The sequence below is a fragment of the Pteropus medius genome, unplaced genomic scaffold (assembly GCF_902729225.1).
Source record: "Pteropus medius unplaced genomic scaffold, Ma_sr-lr_union100, whole genome shotgun sequence".
Lineage (NCBI taxonomy): Eukaryota > Metazoa > Chordata > Mammalia > Chiroptera > Pteropodidae > Pteropus > Pteropus medius.
Window position 1 is genome coordinate 6,864,474 of NW_024349797.1, and position 20,445 is coordinate 6,884,918.

At 36.7% G+C, this 20,445-nt stretch overlaps 1 protein-coding gene across 1 annotated transcript in view; it reads left to right on the forward strand.

Annotated features, from left to right (window-relative positions):
- The window catches only part of NRXN3 (neurexin 3), a 1,605,778-nt gene extending 1,587,228 nt beyond the window's left edge, over nt 1-18,550 (forward strand). Inside the window, exon 32 of the mRNA XM_039883931.1 lies at nt 15,227-18,550. Within this exon, the coding sequence (XP_039739865.1) occupies nt 15,227-16,152 (926 nt within the window). The 3' untranslated portion in view covers nt 16,153-18,550. The remainder of the gene's footprint in view (nt 1-15,226) is intronic.
- The last annotated feature ends 1,895 nt before the right edge of the window (nt 18,551-20,445 follow it).

Here is a 20,445-nt window from a genome sequence, read left to right on the forward strand (position 1 = left end):
TGTAAATGGGTTCCAGGCTTCCCTCATGCTGACTTTTTAAATTAAATGGGGCACAATTGCTAGAAATAAAACCTTCAATGTTTCTCAAATCTTTTTTTTTAACAGACACCTCATATGATCATCATATGTAGCGCGAAAACTTAAAACTCAAGTAACATCCATCTAAAATAGCAAAACCAAATATATTAATATCTGTTTACTATTACCATTGAGAAATAGTATTGGAAACCACACTGAGAAAAAGATGATGTAGTCTGACCAAGAAGATGTTAAAAGTGACCAGCCTTGTGTCTTCGAAGCTGCCTATAACTCTTCCTCACTTTAGAACACTGATCCGCAGCCAGGCCATTGCCTCATCCTTGTCCTAACGCCATGTTGCACTAACAAACATGGTAAGCTCTGTGGTTCTGAAAGGACACAGTCAAAAGCTAATTTTTGTGTCTTCTGGGCTGCCTGACACCGCGCTAGTAGCATTTATGCCTGTTCAATGAGTACAGGAGAAGCCATTTTTCTTAATGCTTTAGATCAATTAATGGAGCCTACCAGTTTGGGCCTAAAGTGTAGAATGAAATAATAAGATATGGAAAAACAATGTAATGATCTTCTCCAACAATTGGTTTATGGTGCTTTTTAAAATTTGTTATATAGAGCCGATGATGGAGTAGTACATGGTATAAAAGAAAATGATATGGGATAGAGCTATTCAGAGAGCACTTACAATTTAACAATTCAAGAAAATAACAAAGGAGTCAAATCATTTAGACTGCTTTGGTAGGAACTTATTAGATAACTGATGCTTCTACCATGTTACTTTTAGAATTAGAATATCTAAAAGCATTTATTATGTGGTCTTAAAATTCATGTATTAGAAACTGTTAGGTAGCATTTGATGTGCCAGTAAGATAATTATTGCTCTTAGAAAATTTCTGAAACTCCGTATGTAAATATTATAATTATAAAATGCTTGTATATCAAATAATTTAATATCTAGTGAAGTTTATCTTCATTTTATCTCCATTTTACAGATAAGAGAGATTATGGCTTATTCAAGGTCACAGAGGGTAGATCACAGATAGGATTTAGCTGAGGTCTTTTGACTATAAATTCAACCTGATTTTGCATAAGAGCTCTTTGGGGAACTTATTAAAAATGCAGATTGCCAGACACTGACTGACTGCTCTCCTATTCCTACTACTCCCAGCAGAGACTAAGTTAGTAGGTTTGGCTTAGGTGACCTGAAATTGTGCAAAAAATTCCCTCAGAGACCCTTTGAATATTTCATTGCACAATAATAATTTCAAATCTGTACAGATCCTAGGATGTCCTATGGAAGTTGTTTTTGTGCCTAAAGATTAGCTTCCGTGTAATTTCCCATACTCACCGACAACTTAATGCTGAAAAACATTCTGTTTAAGGGTGGTATTGTGGTTTAATGTAAAACATATAGGATTAGGTACAGTCAAAGCTATTTAGCTTTCTAGTTTTGTAACTTCGGGCAAATTAACTCTGTCAACCAAAGTTTACTGATATGTAAGATATGCTTATAATGATTAAGTGAAATAAAATATCTAAAGCACTTAACACAATGTCTGACAGAGAGTACATTCTCAATAACTCTTAAGAACAACTCCTTCTAGGAGTAGGCTTCTGGTTAATTCATGCTTTAACTATATAGTTATAATTTATATTTTCTTACTCTTTACCCATATTTCTGAGGAAAGCATTATGTTACCCATCTAATTTATATGCATTTGTCCTTAGCATCTATCTTTACTAATCTGGAAGCTCATACGCATTGAGTTTGGGGAATGACTAGGAAATTTCTCATAGTGCCTTCTCTTATCTAAGTAGTTCTGTTTATAAAAATTAAAAATAATCTCATGAGATGTATCTTGCCCACTTAGCCATCTCTACATTCTTCTCCTCCCTGGTAAACCAGCTGCTTGACTCTCAGTTCAGACACAGTCAAAGCCATATAGTCATGGTACATCATCTGAATGTCAACTGCATAAGTCTTGGGCAAGTTTTTCATCTTGTTTGTACAGTACTAATTTCCATTAATTACAAAAAGTCCTTGGTGGTATTTTATGAACACTACACATTCTTTGCAATGAAGATGGATTTCAGGAGGAAAGAGGTGTTTTCGAGACATGGTGACTTTTATTGGAATGTGTTGTCAAGTTCAGCTATTTCCTGTGGATGACTTAGAGAACTTAAGGGCCCTGCAGAGAAGAGGCAACAGGATGGAGCCCAGCTGCTACCACCCAAAGAAACACCAGCACGAAGAAAACGGTCAGAATTCTGGTCATAATGGCAGAGTAGAGGAGCTTTTGTGGAAAATAGCAGCAAAATAAACATTATTGAATAATTCATTACTATATAAACACAATCATAAACTGCCATGGTACCAATTGAGGGGAAAAGTCCCACTGCTGCCAGGTTCTGCTGTCAGTGGCTGCAGGGCCACAGCAGGCAAAGATAACCAAGTAAATTTCTCTACCCGGATCGCCATTCCTCCCACTTTTAATTTGTTTGGCCCATTCCTTCCTATTGCCTGAAGACAAGCATCAAATTCTGGCAGCCGTAGATCTGAATATTGTGTTTATTTTCTCTTTAACTTTCACAACTCAAAGGAAAGCTTGAGTTTTTAATAAATATCCCACTACCAGTTTATGAAAGGGAGAATGAATTAGATAGTGATGTATTTTTCAGAAAGCTTTTTAAGCCAGCTGTGGATGAGAAGGTCCAATTTGCACTGGAACTGCTAACTAGAACTCAGGGAAATCCCATCTGATTTAGAGAAGAGTAAAAGAAAATAGAATGTAGTGCTTCAGTAGTTTACAAAACATTTGCTCAGCGCCTTGTGTAGAAAAAACAGTATGCTAGCAGCTATGTGACACTGCAAGAGAACAGTGGAGTGGCCTCCCCGATCCCTCGCTATGAGTCCAGCACTGTTCTGAGTACAGTGGAGAATAAGGCAAATCTCTGTTCTCATGGAGCTTATATTCCATAAATAAGTGGGCAAGAGTCGACTAGTAAATCTATGCACAGAATCATGAGTTAGTGAGCAGGCTGCTACTAGGCAGTTGTGGATCACCTCTTTGAGGAGTAAAATTGAAGGAGAGACCTGAACTACCAGAAGGAACTAGCCAGACAAAGAGCAAGAAAAGGAGTGTTCCTAGAAGAGAAGCTGGAGGATATTGCCAGAGTCTGAGACATTCAGGGTCACGGGGAGCTGTAGGAAATGAGACTGGAGTGGTAGGCAGATCACAGGGGACTTCTACAGTGGATCAGAGTACAGAATTTTGGTTTGGACAATTCTATCTGAGAAGATTTTAAGCAGGAAAGTGACTTGGTTTGATCTATATTGTACGGTTTTTAAAAATCACTTTGGCTTCATTATGGAGAATGGATTTTAGGAAGCCAAAAATGGAGGTGGGGAGAAGAATTGGGAGGCTACTGCAGAGTCCAAGCAAGGAATTATGGTAGCTTACTCTAGGACGTGGGTAATGGCAATGGACAAAAAGAGATATGTTAGAAATTGGTTGCCAAAGAGGAGTCAGGAGAACTTCCTGTTATACTAGATATGTGGATGTGAGTCAGGGTAGAGGCTCAAGTATGATGACTGATTAGGGTCTTGTATACCTGGGTCAAACACAAGATATGGGAAATCTTGTGTTTTTGTACCTCTGAGAAGAGGTACAAATTTAGGAGGAGAGTCAAATCCAAAATTCTGTTTTGGGCCCTTTTGAATTTGAGATGCCTCTTAGATAGTGAAGCAAAAATGTTGAATAGGCAGTTGAAACTGGAATTCATGAGAATGGTAGGTTTTACAGCCAAGGAGCTGGATGAGATCAACCAGAAAATTAAGGTAGCCTAGGTGCAAGCCTGGGGCCAGCCAAGAGATGGAGATATGAGAGGCCAGGACAGGAGGAGGACAGTTGAAAAAGTCTTTGGCTATTAAAGCTAGAGGAACAAAGTATTTCCGACAGAGCCTTCATTTCTGACTGGCACACAGGTGGCTTTTTATGTTGATAAAATAAATATTTTATATTATCTCATGTCTTGGACTTTAATAGTATTAGAAGGGCCTAATAGTTTGTGAATAATCCTCACGTTCCTAGGATTCCATATCCAAGTTTAGAGTCTCCATTTTTATTCTAAGCCAAACTGTGATTGAGACTTGAGCCACTGATTCTCCCAGAATTCCTCCCCTCATCCCATGGACACATAAAATAACAATTGATGAAATGTATTTCATCGGAGGGACAGATGAGGAAGTTTACCACATGTATCTGATGAAAAATCTTGAATATTTTCATTAGGTATTTGTTATCCAAACTCCTTTCTTTGATCTTCCTGCTTAATTTTTTAAGTCTTCCCTCATATTGTAGTCAGATTCCCAAGAAGTTTCCCTCTTCTGCTCTCCAGGATTTTCCCTCAGAAATTTAAAATACTTAATCTCATGCAAAGTAATTCATTTGGGCCTTCTTCTACCTCGCCTGGATACGTTGAAGACAATGCCCTTTAGCAAACAGGACCTACTCTCTCAGAGAGGTGGGTTTGCAACTTGAGTTGCTTGAGTATGTCTTTGGGCTTCTTAAGCACAATTCCAAGCAGTTTAAAAACTTATTTCTCTGAAAAAAAAATGCATTCTCTAAGATGAATGTTGACCAGCGAGAGTTCATCCTATTGCATTTGTAGTTTTTAAAAGTTTGATTTTCCATTTAAACAGGATTATTTGGATATGGCAGAATAAAAATGGTCACATCAAAATATACCATGTCAAGTCAAGTGATTGTATTATTTGTTTTCAATGGCAAAAAAAAAAAATAATGCTAAAGCATTCTTTATACCCAGTAGAGATGGAGACACAGAACCATGCAGTTACTGAAAACAAAAACCTTGTGTAGACAGCTAACGAAAGATGAAACTGTGACATGATTATGAGTTGCTAGCAATATTATAGAAATATAGAAACCAAACAAACTTTATGCATGTTAACTGATGGCTGACATATTATAAAAATGTGTATGCACTGCATTTAGGTTGCGTTGGCTTCATTTGAAACTCTTGCTTCCATGGGTTTAAAAAATACATATTTTATTTGCGAAGTAACAACCATAAATTTTGGTATGTTCAATTATTAAAGCCAGTATTTTCCAAAATGTAAGTGGTGTCCTACTTGTACGAATTTTAAAACAGGCTACTTTGAAGTAGGTAAATTACTCAGTAGAAACCTCAGGAGACCCAAAGTGCTGCTATATCTTCCTCAAAACACCTTATTATCCAGGAGTGTGTATACACTGGAAGTATACTTAGACCAGTTATGTTTCCTATTTTAAGAAATTGCCTATGATACAAAAACAGCCCATATGAACATTGTCATAACTATCTTTGTGCAACAGAAGTCATTTGATGCCTTCTGGGGCCATAGGGCATTGTAAGGTCTTCTCATACAATAAAATTAAATGTTAAAAATATAATTAATCACCCCCCCAAAATCACCTAAATAACAACAAGGGTTTTTCTTTTCCTATACTATAGGGATTTTTTTTTTTCACCTCCTAAAACCTCCCAGCTGTCCTTTGTGAAGTTCCTAGAATAATGATTACCATTATTAAACCAGAGACTAAAAATCTTGGTACGGACTGACCCATGGGGACACATTACTAGCATTATTTTAATATAAAATAATAAAAGGGGCGTCCCATAGGGGGCAAAAGTCTGACTCATCCTCACAATATATTCTATTTGCCAAAGTCATCCCCCAAAATAACATTCTTGGGAGTGATTGGAATTGGCTGTCAGAACCAGGTGCTCTCAAGGGTCTTGCCTTTGTGGTTTGCCTACCCAGGTTTCCCAGTCCTTGGTTGAACATTAATGTTCTCACAGGGATGTAATATTGACTATAACTCTTGTGATCTCTTCCAGTAGAGGCTGAGGCCATTCGTAAAAAAACTCCTTTCCCACATCCCTTCCACAGTATCTTTCCCTCAATATTCACACATACACTCACTCACCCTCTCTCTCTTCTCCTTTTCTCAAGGTAGGCTGAATGGAATATTTTGTTTCCCAAGTGGTCTCTAGAAGACTGGTATGGTTTTCCCCATTGGACTCCAATAAACCAGGCTCATCTCCTAATCGTAGGTTACAGACATGGACATGATGCCATTATGCTCTTTGGGGTTTTGCCTCAATTACTAAAAATATAGTATGTGTATAGATGATTGATAGATGATAGATGATAGATGATAGATAGATAGATAGATAGATAGATAGATAGATAGATAGATAGATAGAAAGATGATAGATGATTAATAGGTAGGTAGATAGATGATAGATATAGATAGATGATAATTGATAGATGATAGATGGTTGATAGATGATAGATATAGATAGATGATAGATAAATAGGTAGATAGATGATAGATAGATGATAGATGATAGATAGATATAGACAGATGATAGTTATAGATAGATAGTAGATGAATAGATATCTATCTATCTATCTATCTATATATGCTATTTCATTTATCAGTTTCATTTTATTAAGCCCCTGTTGTCACCCTTGGTGCCCTTTCAATTTGGCAATGCCCAAGAACACTCATTTGGGACAATGTTAGTTATAATCTCTATGCCTTATCAAATATGTCTTCTTAGGCTATGAGTGAATATGGGATACATTTCCTAGAACAGAACCTATGTCTATTTTTACTTGCATTCCTGCCACTACGGGCTCTACTTCAACCCCCAACATGCATACACATATATATGTCCACGCTTTCCTTCTTGAAATTGGCAAGAAGCCTTGGATGTCCTTTGCTCCTACTGGAAGGGTGTGAAACTAAATCCGATCCCTTTCTCCTACTTCCAAATCAGTTTGTCTTGCTGACCTCTTCCCAACCCTAGCTTGCTGTTCTGTTTTTCTATTTTCCCTAAATGCAACTTACTTTAAGCATGTATGAACTGGATTAACATTCTTACAATTAAAGGACAATAGATGATTACCCATTTGTCAGTCTTAGCCACTCCTCTTTTAAAATGTCTACTTATGACGTACATCCAGACTGCACGCCCTTTTTATTTTTTTAAAGAAGCAAAACCAAATTTAAAAAAAAATTTTAAGAAAATGCAAAATTTCTTTTTAAAAAAATGCAAAATTTGTTTTTAATTTTGGCTATCACTAAAAGGGGAATCAACAAGCCAGAAAATGAAAAGCAAAAAACGTGTCCCCTGACTGCTCTGTCTGTGCCTCCTCAGCGTGTGCATCTGGTTGTTCATCTCTGAAAGTGTGTGAAATACCTTTTTATAAAAACTTTTTTTTTTGGTCCTTTACTCCCTTCGTGTTTGGGAATTAAGTGCTTTTTGTATTATATATATCTATCTATCTATATATATATATATAAAATATTGGTGTGTTTCTTTTTAATTGCTAGATCTTTAGATTTGGTTTTATCCAAAATTATGAGAAAAAAGTTATGAATTGTTTTCTGCAATTTATCCCCACTCCCTCTTTAAATGTGGAACAACTTCAGCTGCAGAATCTCCACATCCACATCTTTCAAATTAGTCCGTCTCATTGGGAATCACATGCACCACGGGTGGCAAGGGGGAAATGGATGACGTTATTCAGACGGCGCCATTTCTATGTAGGGAAGTAATTATCAACCCCACCAGCAGGCTCCCTATACTACAACTGTACCTGTCCATTGCCTCTGCCGATCTCTAAGCCCTTCCCCTAACTCTAGATGGGGCTGTGTGGCTGTTGATGAAGTTGTTCAACTTGAATGCATAAATCTAGTCTCCTTTTTGCTTTCAATCACTATTATTAGTATTATTATTTTATGTATTTTGGCTATTTTTAGCAAGAAAAAAGTTTAACTGTTTTATCATTTGAAAACCATTAATGAAACTGTAATAATTTTTTGAAGTAATTGCATGTTGAAGAAGTTGCAGCTTAGGGTGTGTGAGATTGTCAGTGTTAGAGTTCTGTTCTTTATTTCTGTAGATGGGCATGTGTAGGCTCATTTGTTTTTGTATATTGCCCATCCCTTCCTTACAGCCAGAAGCTCTAATGCAGCTAGATCACTCCGTGCCGCCCTTACATGGACATGGCGACTCACTTACACATTTACTCCCATCATCTTCATCTCTTGTGTAGTACACTCATAGATACGACCCTACCCTTTCTGCATCTTTCCCTCCCATTCCCCTCCTTTCTTTAGCATTGTTCAAATTTTGTGCTGTCATCCATCCCCTTAAATTAAAGAAAGTCTAAAACTTGTCAAAAAGACAAAAAAATAAAAAATTAAATGTATATCTGAGAACCTATAACAATGCAGAAATTCATCCAAAACCCTCTAGAGTCATAGATTTTTTTTTAAGGCAAATTATAAAGGTAAACAGGTTTTTTCTTTAAATTTTTTAAATCATTGCAATCGGAATTATTTCAAATTCAAAATCGATGCCCTCCCAAGCCCCTCAAAGTAAAAATTTGTTAAAGTGCAGATTTTTTTTCTTTTTATGTTATGTGGTGTGGATGTATGTGTTGTTGCCTCCCTGTATCATCCTCTGTTGTAAATTATTATATTTGAAAAATTAGTCATTTTACTCAAAAGTTTTTTTTTAAGAAATGACAACAAAAAAAAAAAAAGCAAGTTACAAGAATGTGGCAATTCTGGTTGTCCAAGAGCATTCTTACACAACTTTCTTTTGTAAATTTTTCTTTCATGCCAAAAAACATGCGGGCAATTTGTTGATGTAAGTTGACTATAAATTAATATGGTATGCTTTTTTTTAATTTAAATTATTTTGTCTGTACAGAAATTTCTTTCTTTGTTTTCCAAAAACAGCCTATTTTTTTAATTTGCTTTTACTTTTCTTTCTGTCCTTATATTGTGAATGCCTTGTTGAAGCTATTCCCTCTCCTTCCCTCTAGCTTACTTTAGCCCTGATGTTGATTTTATTTTCTACTCTATGATTTTGAAGACAGTATTAAACATTTTATTTTGTTTATGTCTATTTGCTTAATTTTCAGTGTTATGTTTTGTGCTGAATTGCTTCTAATAATCAATGTGAATTCTACTCTTGGTAGTGGGGGGTGGGGTGAGTAAATTGTTTTTGACATCCAAAGAAAGCCTGGCCTCTTTGCCTGGAGAGAACTTTAAAGCATGGAAAGTAATGGTAGGCTCTACAGTGGGATACTGAATCAGTTACAGCCTACAGGAGGCCTGCACCTTGGAAGAAACTGAGTTAACTCCAAGTGTTATCAGTGGTAATTACAATCTAATTTAACTCCTTAGAAGGAAATCAAAGAAATCTGTCCTTTATTTTTTTCCTTTCTATTTTCCTCAAATGGGGAAATAAGGTACTCTCAAGTAATTCCGGTTGAATTTGGTTATCCAGAATTATACCATCACCACAAGCTACAAAATCAATTTTACTGATAATAAACACATCTAGAATCCCAGATGTTTGGATGTTTAGAGTGTTGTCCTATAATAATGATGCCTTCCTATGTATAGAACTAAGTACTGGTGAAAACACAATACATGGAAGGCACACAGCTTTCTCTCTCTACTCCCCCTTCCCTCTCCACGTTTCTGTTAATAGTTTCCATTTCTCGCAAGGATTTAATCAGGTAAGCCTTAAAAGGATCTTAAGATTCTGTCAAAAAGAAACATGTTGATTTTCACACCTGAAGTTTTATTCAGGGGACTTTTCAGGTGGGCATTGCTATTTTGTGTGACTCTAGGGTGAGACTGTCCCTTGGGATCAACGTTGACTTATACACTTCATGAAACATGGTCAGTAAGAAGTGCTATACAATTTTTAAATACAGAGATTACCTGTTTCATTTTAATTTTAGATATTTGTGTTATCTGAAACTTTTACAGAAATATCACACTGAATAGTGGATAATAGGTATGTTTCCAACCCAGCAGCTTTAATGATTGGGCTTTCTCTACCTAGTTTTGTATAACTTTAGATTGTTTAACATTTTGGATGATAATTTCCTGTTTAAAACTAAGAACTTCCTAAATGGGGCTTTACTTTATCTGATTGAATTGAAAGCTTTTATTTTTGTTGAATAAGCTATCCACAGGTCATTGTAATAAAAGGCTAATCTTTTTTTAAAATACAAGTTCTTTAAACTATAATAAATCATTCCTCAATCTCTGCATTTAAAATAGCCTTAGTAATCTGCATCCTATATTATCATACATCTACCTTAGCATGAGGCTACTGCATAAAAAATAGTCAGAAGAAAGTAAACAATGTTTTCAGTGTTGGTAGATGTAAAATGTTAGTAGAAATGATATTAGTAATTAGCATTTCAGGGTAGCAATAGGCTCTGTGCTAGATACTCAACATGCATTATAATAACATTAAAATGCATTATTATTATTTGCCTTGGTGGTTTGAGGTAGGCTGTGTTATTATTCTCATTTTACAGAGAGTTTAAGAAATTTAACCAAATTCATATGGCTAGTAAGCCACAGAGCTGTGATGTTAACTTGAGTCTGAGTGACTTCAGAGGCAAAGCTCTTATTCAATAAACAAATGAAAAACTCCACTTGACATTCCTTATTTTACAATAGATAATATGTCAAGGAGCTATGGTTCATCTTACCTGAGCATATGTTGAAAAATGGAATCTGTATCAAACCCACTTCTAACAAACTAGAAAAACATGCCCTACCTAGAGATTCTCATCTCGTTAAAATGTTAGTTAAGCCCCTTTAAGACACTTGCATTTATGTGGTGTCTTCTCCCTAGGTACTTGCCATGTTTGTCTGTGGCTATTTTTCCTAAAGGTAGATGGAGGACAATTTCATAGTTACAAGCTTTGGAATATTGATGTGCTGCAGGTACTCACTTCTGTGGCACCAAATAACTCAATGAGTATCATCCAACGACCAATTTCATGGGAAAAGGGATCATTTCTCCCCATTATATGTGAACTTTCAAGCAGAGAATTAGAAAAGTGCAAATAAAATATGAGATAAAGAACTTAAATATACATAAAAGAAATTCAGAGAATTGGAGCATGGTGTCCTCTCCCAGAGTCTCACTCTTCAGGGTCCTTGTTTTGGTGTTTTTGTAACTTCTTAGACCCAAATATCTACAGAGAGACGAAGGATGGAGCTACATTGAAACTTCATGCTGCTCTTATTTTTCAGATGACCCATTCACCGTCCCATACAACATTCTCACAGTTCAGAAGAGTTCTACTAAATTTTTAATACACTGTCTTTTTCGGTGGCAGAGAGCCCCTTTTGCTGGATATCAACCCTAGAGACATGAATTATATATCTATAAATACACTCATAAAGCAAAAAAGCAGGGCAGCCTTCAGGGCTAAAATAGACCTTTTATATCCCTAGTGATCTCTCTAGTTTAAAGAAAAGCACAACCCTGTCAGAAAAGGGTATATGTTCCCAATTTAAAATGATAACTTTAAGGAATACAGATCTTATTTCAAACCAAAGAAAAATTCTGACGATGGAATAGGAAATTAAGAGTGTTGATGGATTATAGGTTTTGTATCACTCTGCCTATAACCTCTTATGACTTTATGACTTCTGTGAATACTTTTGGAAGCATAGACATCTGGTAGATCACTGACCCCACAAACTTTGGGCAATGAAAAAAAATATCAGCTGCTCCGACATTTCTGAGGATAGTCACTTTGGATTAAAAGAAGCAAAGTCATAAATAGACTTCTACAATCTTCAAGTCATTTCCATTAAGGATTTAATAATGGGAGAAATACATCTCTCCTCTCCTCATCTCAAAAGATGTGTGCCCATGGACTCCCAGGATACTATAACTATCTTAACTCTTAAACATGGAATTTGATATTGATTATATATATATACTCCTACTTACACACTGTCCAGGCACCTTCCATGTTAACAGTTGCCTAAAATCTTCCACCTTTTGTCACTGTAATTCTCATTTGTAATAATGACCCCCACATCCCAGTTGACTTTCTTTTAAAGACATTCTTCCAGTTCCTTGAGATTCCAAGAAAGGGGAGATTCTGAAAGCTTCTACCGTTTCGTTGGCTAAATACCACTGGAATTTGGGATCCAATTTCCCTGACAGAGGGCATCATTTATTATTTTTGTCACTGATAGCATAATTAATAAAAGCAAAGAGAACTGAAGATTGGTAGTTTTGAGAGCTTCTGTCATTTAAACTCTTCAATAACATACCCATTATTTAGTTTTGAACTCAGCTCTTACCATTTCAATTTGGGGTTCATTAGGGTCTCAGCGACCTTTTAGAAGCTCTTTATAAATTAGTGAGCTTCAAGGACCCTCTTTCCATCTCATTATGAAAAGAGTGGTTTTTATTTATTTTATTTTATTTTTCTGGTAATCCAAAAGAGGTGTTCAGATTAGAGTGCTGACTGAGAAGGGAATAAGCACAGAAAAGTGAGGGTGATTCTACCACAGAGTGAGCAGTTTGTAGATACTATAGGTTCTTAACGACAAAGACACTGCAGAAGCTTTAGCTAAGATTGAAATAGAGAGGGGAAAAAATAGGCAAATTTAAGACTCCACTTGGATGTCACAGATGGTACACTAAAATTGCAAATGAATGCACTCTGTAATCATGAAGACAGGATCTTAATCTCACTTAAAGGGACACTAGCGTCCTAAACAATTTGCCTTTATATTTAAATAATTTGTACCAGGTCTTTGCCTCCCAATAAATCAGTTATTCCTTATCCTTTAACCAAGTTTCCTTTCTACTCAACCCTGCACATGGGGTAGATTTTCATCATTGCTCTAAGGAACAAATGAGTTGGCATTTGTGCCAAAAAAGGCACACACATGCTAAACCTGTGTTCTAGGTGAGATGGGGGAGAACTCTTGCCTTTTTCTCTGAAGAAAAGTAAAATCACCTCCAAGTAATCTCTAGGGAACCTTTAAACAGATTTCAGGAGCCTTCGCTTCTCTCTCCTCATTGTTCTCTTATTCGAACATCACCTTTTTCCATGTAGCACCTTAGATACTACACTCAAGACCCTATACTAGAAGAATGAGGAGAAAAGTTAGCTCAGGGTTAGTTTTGTGACTGGCTTACCTTTAGGGAAACATGCTCCAGATCCCATTTATAAAAACTAGCAAAAGTGTATAAATAATGCATTAAATAAGTTACAAGACATATGAATTATATATGTTCACAATATAAAAAAAAAAAAAAAAGGCATACTGGTCCAGTAAAGCCAATCTGAAGCTTTGACAATCCTCAAAGATCATTTTGCTTAATAGCTTCAAACTTCGAGCACTAAAAAAGAAGCTTGGGTTTAGAGCACGGACCAAATTATCATCTTGAGATTCTCAGGAAGGTTCTTGTTTTATTTCCCCACATATGGTAACATTATTTGGTAGGCCAGAGAAGATTGTACAGTGCTCCATTATCCCTTCCGTTCTAAATGATACTCATTACATACATTATTGCTACCCTCCCCAGCTCAATTTCTCTCTGTGTAGCACAATGTTATTGGCCAAATAGGGAGGGAATAAAGGCTTCTGATGTGGGCGCAAGCAGTTCTCAGGTACTATGAAAATATGCTTTCTTCTCAAGAGGCCTTCTCTTAGCACACCTAAAATATAGACAGTTTCGATGCAGTAGTACTAACTGGGGCACAGGAAATGTTTAAAGATGTAAAGTGTGGAAAGCTAAGCAGAGAGTTCTAATGTGTGAGTCAGTCTTTGTAGGAAGAACCTGGGAAGACTGTAAGCTCAAAGGCTTATCCACCTGGTGTGTCCCCAGAACTTTGTAATATTGAGCCACATGTCTGGGCTTGTCACCTCAACCAAGTCATAGCTGATAACAGATGCTCAAGCAACAACCATCCCATCAGGGCAAAGTTACTACTAAAGGCGGAACACACGAGAACATCGTACGTGATTGAGAGCTTACTTACCCAACTCAGGAAGAGGCCTTGGACAGCATCTCAGCTAACAGGGGAATATGATGCCATCCTTGCTAGAGAGTTTTTAAAAACAATAGTTGGAATAAATATTTTGGACAAAATTCAATGAAGAGACATAAACCGTGACTTCTCAAGATTCTTCCTCTGTTTGAAAAATAACACTATAAAGAGACACAGAAGAAACTCTGATGATCTTGCTTATATACATGAATAATAAGTGTGGCCCTACGGTTAGGTAACATCCCACATAGAACATTTGTGATACCCATGATCTGCAAGGCACCACGATTTAGTGAACTATTCTGAACTTTCTTTCCTGACCTAGCCTACATGTTCATAAGTGCAATAACTGGGATCTGTGGGTAAACCAATATTTTTTTGCCACTCTAGTTAAGAATCACTATTTTCAAAACTCACTTTGCTATCTCTACATTTCTAAATCTAAAAGTGAATTTCCAGTAAGTCATAGCTGTCTGGGCTGGGTATTTTTAAAATCTAGCATCCAGCTCAGGATATATTGCATATAGCATAAAAGCAATGCATTAACATATTAGACCAATGCAAGGAAAGTTGTCATTTAATGGGGGAATTTCTGGAAGAGCATAGTCAAAATGGGTTTATTAGATGAACAATTTCAACCTCATATAACTTCCCCTCACTTAGCATATAGTAAATGAAGACTGCTCTTGATAAATGTGAAATAAAAGACAGTAACTTAAAATATTAAAGACACCATCTTTTATGTTTCTCGATCTTGCTCTCAGTGACATGGAGAATATTTCATTCTCATCCTCATGGGAGCGAAAAACTAGAAACCCAAGAAGGCAATAAAGAAATTCTATGGTTCACAAATTAATCACCTGCATTGTGTATGTACACAGACACACAGACACACACACACACACACACACACACGCAGTTTTTACGGCCAGTATTTGCAACAATATAATTGAATGTCATCAACCCAGAAGCAGATCCTGGAAACAGCCTATTTGAATTCTATCTAAATAATTACTTGAGAGCATCTTCAAAATCTATGCCCCGCTATGTGTGGATTTCAGGTTTTGGTGGCAAGAGGCATGTAATGAACGGGCTCTACATCAGCCTAGAAAGGTTAGGCTTCCGCCATATAGGATCCATATGTGGATCCAGGTTATTTTTTTTGAAATTTCTGAGGCGTAACCTATGAACTGCTTTCATTGAGAGTGACTGAATTGTGTTTATCTGAAAATATGCTAATTCTGTGTTTCTTTTTCTTTTCAATCCCAGGAGGTGAATTAGTTATCCCTCTTCTTGTAGAAGACCCTTTAGCTACCCTTCCTATTGCTACTCGTGCACCTTCCATTACACTCCCCCCTACCTTCCGCCCCCTCCTCACCATTATTGAGACCACCAAAGATTCCCTGTCCATGACCTCTGAGGCGGGGTTACCTTGCTTGTCGGACCAAGGCAGCGATGGTTGTGATGATGATGGCTTGGTGATATCTGGGTATGGCTCAGGGGAAACCTTTGACTCTAACCTGCCCCCTACTGATGATGAAGATTTTTACACCACCTTCTCCTTGGTAACAGATAAGAGTCTTTCCACTTCAATCTTCGAAGGTGGCTACAAAGCACATGCGCCCAAGTGGGAATCCAAGGACTTTAGACCTAACAAAGTCTCCGAAACTAGTAGGACTACTACCACATCTTTGTCCCCTGAGCTCATCCGCTTCACAGCTTCCTCCTCGTCTGGGATGGTGCCCAAATTGCCAGCTGGCAAAATGAATAACCGTGATCTCAAACCCCAGCCTGATATAGTCTTGCTTCCGTTGCCCACTGCCTATGAGCTAGACAGCACCAAACTGAAGAGCCCACTAATTACTTCCCCCATGTTCCGTAATGTGCCCACAGCAAACCCCACGGAGCCAGGAGTCAGACGGGTTCCGGGGGCCTCAGAGGTGATCCGGGAGTCGAGCAGTACAACAGGGATGGTCGTCGGCATTGTGGCTGCTGCCGCCCTCTGCATCTTGATCCTCCTGTACGCCATGTACAAGTACAGGAACAGGGACGAGGGGTCCTATCAAGTGGACGAGACGCGGAACTACATCAGCAACTCGGCCCAGAGCAACGGCACGCTTCTCAAGGAGAAGCAGCAGAGCTCGAAGAGCGGCCACAAGAAACAGAAAAACAAGGACAAAGAGTATTATGTGTAAAAATGACACCGCTAACAATATCTGAATTTAAAACAGAATTATTTATACATCAGTATATAAATACTTGCAAAATGGGATTGAACAGATGTCAGAACTGTGCTAACTATAAGGTGGGGTATACCATGACTATGGTGGGGAAAACCGTTTTTAAAAGGACGCACACAAAGCTGTACCTACCTTTACGGTTCAGCCATGGCTGCTTTGATTCAGTCATCGCCCGGAGACAGAAAGTTCTTTCTGCCCTGCTGTACCATAAAGCACATACTTTGCGCTCTGGAGCAAGCAGATGGCTCCCCCACTTTTGCAGACTTGGGAGCTTCCTTCTCTTGAGGACCTTTCACCCAAGGTAGAAGACTTGATGGCTTACTTGTTCCATAACTCCAAGTGAGTCTGTAACAATGTTTGTGAAGCTTGACTGTAACAATGTTTTTTTTTGTTGTTGTTTAATTATGTAAAAAACAAAAACACAACAAAAAAAGAAAAGAAAAATGTTAAAAACAAAAACAAACAAACAAAAAAAACACCCTTATCTGGTTCTGGCCAATGCGTGTAACTTTTCAAGATCTGAGGGGAAAAATGGCTTTTGGGTTTTTGTTTATTTTTTGAGAATGACTGGACATAAGTTATGAAGAAGAGGAAAAAAAAACTCAGAAAGACTATTGCCATATGAACTCAAAATCTACCATGGTGTTCACTCTACATATCAGGTTGTGGTGTTTTTAGAATCTGTTGTTTGTTTCCTATATGATGCTTTGCTGAACACATAGCAAAATTAAGTGATGGATGATAATATTGATTTGAAAAGCTGGTCCCTCAAGATCTAGTTCCAGAATTTGCCACCCAAACCCTGAACAGATGGGGTTAGGGCTGGTTTTATCAGAGCTATTGGCTTTACTTAACAATATTGCTCCTGTCCATTAGCCCAGCCAAATTGTGATAAAGGAGAGAGCCCCACAAACTAAAACAGAGCCTTTCCTACCTAGGGAAGGGAACCGGGGGTGGGCTGGATATGTGACTGGTTGAAATGCATGCAAATATAGATGAAAAGACAATACTAAAAGTCTGTTAATGAATCAAAACAGACACTGGGGAGTTCAAATTGTGATGGAACCACAAAAGGTCACACAAGCCAAACATGATATGACAAGAGTGCAAGATACATAGTTCTTCCCCCACCCCCAACATGATAATGTTTTTCATAGTGGTTTAATTTTGTAGCCTGACACAGATAACTCGATCCATCCATTTGCTCATGTCTCCCTTCACCCATCTTTTCTAAAACTAAACAAATGAATAATAAATGAGTAAAGCTGCTGTGACACACACACAAAAGGAATTTAATAGTATAATATATATATAAATAAATATATATACAGATATATTTATCATGGTATGTTTGAGGGGATGACTGAAACAGGGAAACTGTTAAAGTCTTGAACTGGATTGAGAATGTTGTTTTAAAAGAAAATAACAAAACAACAAAAAAGTAAACCTTAAAATGTGAAGAAAGTATGAGTTTTAGTTTTGTCACAGTTAACTGTGTCAAAGAGAATTTAAAAATCTTCTCAGATTTTGTTTACATATTTTACTACATTTTTGCTGGTATAATTCCTTAGCCACCCATGTACATACTGCTTTCAGAACTGTTCTTTCCTTTCTATTCGTTTCAGTTTGTTTGGTTTATATTCCAGTTGTATTTCTTTTCCTTATTTTAATTTTTATGAAGAGGAAACAATGTACAGAAAAACAAATTGGTTGTGTGGCCATAGCTATCCAAAAAGCAAGAGACAAAGCAAGGCAAATATTCACACAAAATGAAGTGTGTCCTCTGGAGGGTCGGATAGATACAATTTCTTTTGTACACATGAAAATCAATCAGCTGTTTAGATTTAGAAATCTACTCTTGCTGGTCTTTGTAAGCTGCATGAATATTTGACTTTGAAAAAATATCTTAAAGACATGGGGCAAAAAGTGCAATCTAAACAATGGTAGCCTTTACTAAAATCTATGGAAAGAGGTGTTCCTCATTATCTGATATTTCAATGTGTTAAGAGTTTTGGATTCTTTTTTTTTTGTCATTAAAAAGACAGGATTATGAAGAGATATCAAAGCACGATTTTAGATAACCTAAATGGCCCAACCTATATGAAGTTGATTATATCTCGATGTCTTTAAAAGATTGCTGTTCTTGGAGTCTTAAGGTCTTGTGAACTGATTTTCTGCTTTCTTTCTTTCCATTTTTTAAAATTTGAGTAAAAATACATTTGTTACATTCCTTTTAGTGTAAGTTCTATTTGGACAATTTTATGGGAACATGTGCATTCTGTATGTGAGCTATCATATTCCTGTTGTTTTATGAGCAGACTCTTAAGGAATTTATTTTATGATGTTGTGATGTTACTGCTTTTTTTTTTCTTTTTCTCTTTTATTTTATATTTGCATTTTCGTTCAAGGATATGCTTAGCAATAAAATGTTCTTCCCAAAACCTTGTATGATGATGCATTTTTATTTTCTAAACATTTGGTGAAAGGTCTTACACCGAAGCTAAACTTTTCATATCTTATCAAAATCTACGTAAGCTAGGACCGTTTCATGTGAAATAAAATGAAGGACCACTTTCTAATCAGTTACTTATTACTTATATAAACTTATCAAAAGTGGCATATTTATGAGCTAAACAATTACTGTCTGTCAACTGAGGCATTATTATTTAGAGAAACCAGGAAAGAAAACACTTTTCTGAACAGGTAAGGTGGCAGAGCATTGTATTTTGGAAAAGATTATTGAATATCATATTTTTAAGTGTTTTCTAACTTTTATGTATTTTCTATAAGTCCACAAACTTCAAACAGTTCTCCAGAACTGTGTTCACATAGTACCTTAACAGCTAACAGCTTTAGATGCCTTCTTTCCAAGCCTCCTGCCATACTGAAAATTTTTTTAAAAGCACTAAATCTAAAAGCAAAATTTAAATGAGTGCTTAAATTTTAACAGCTTCTTTCTAGATTTTCAGATAAAATTCTGGAAATGTTTATTGTAACTGGAACCTTTTTTATAGCAGATATGTCCTTGATTTGCTGATTCCCTAAGCCATGTGCTTACTTTACCAATTGGAGAATTTATCATGATATTCCACATTTTTCACCATGATCCAGAAATGTGAGTTAACTGAACAGCTGTACTATATCCATACATTGGTTAAAAACAAATATTTTTCACCATTCCTTCGATTTCGTTAATGGAATGTTTATGCTATTGACTATCATGGGAATGGAAAAAAAATGAGGATCAGTGATGTCAAACTATGGAAAGTTCTTTTGGTTCTCGTTTCAGATAATTTATGTAAAGTAAAGCAGTCATTTTTTTAATGTTCATGATGTGACAGGTACTGTGTTAAGTGTTTTGGATCTGTGTTGTGTGTTAACCCCTGAATGGTAAATAGTATTTTCCTTATCTTAAAGATGCAAAAACAAAGACACAGAGTGCTTAATGACAACTTGGCTAATATGGTTCTGATCATGTTAGAAGTCGGGCCTTGCAGACATGGAAGTCAGTGGGATGTCATGGAAAGGGTATAGACACTAAGACCAGACAGAGTTGGATTAGAACCCCAGCTGGATTAGTCACTGTGTATTGGCAAAATTAACAGTCTCTCAGAGATTTGGCTTCCTCACCTGAAAAATGTAGCACCTCACAACCTTGCCTTTCATTGTAGTTTGGGGGACAAAAATGAAATAATATGAAGTGTTTTCATTGTGATTGATACAGACTAGGGGCTCAAAAGGTTAGTCTTCTTCATTTTGTGTCCTATGCTATTCTCTTTATGACAGCTGCCTTCTAGAATTAGAAATTCTGTGCTACATTCTATAATAAAAAAGATTTATTTAGTAGTTGAGCAATGTTGCCAAATTATGACTAGGGTTTACTAGCTATATTTAACAAAACTAGTCTTTTTCTAGTCATATACTTGATTATGGGCATGATTACAACTAGGACATATGTAGCATTGACATTTGGTAGCATAACTGTCTGAAAACACATTTTAAGCAAGAGGCCAGAAGTTCGGGTAAGTAAAGGGAGTATAGATGTGAGAAAATGTTAAGCTTCTCAGTTAAATTTCCAGATGATGGTTAATGTGGTGGAGTCATCAAGATCTAAATGACATTTGCTCAGAAACATTGACTAAAGTCCAACAGAAATAATTTGTCCATGTCTTTCCATGAGGAAGTGGTGAGACCACACCATTACTTTCCAATGTGTTTAACTTTGGCCGTGGGCTTTGGATTCAAAAA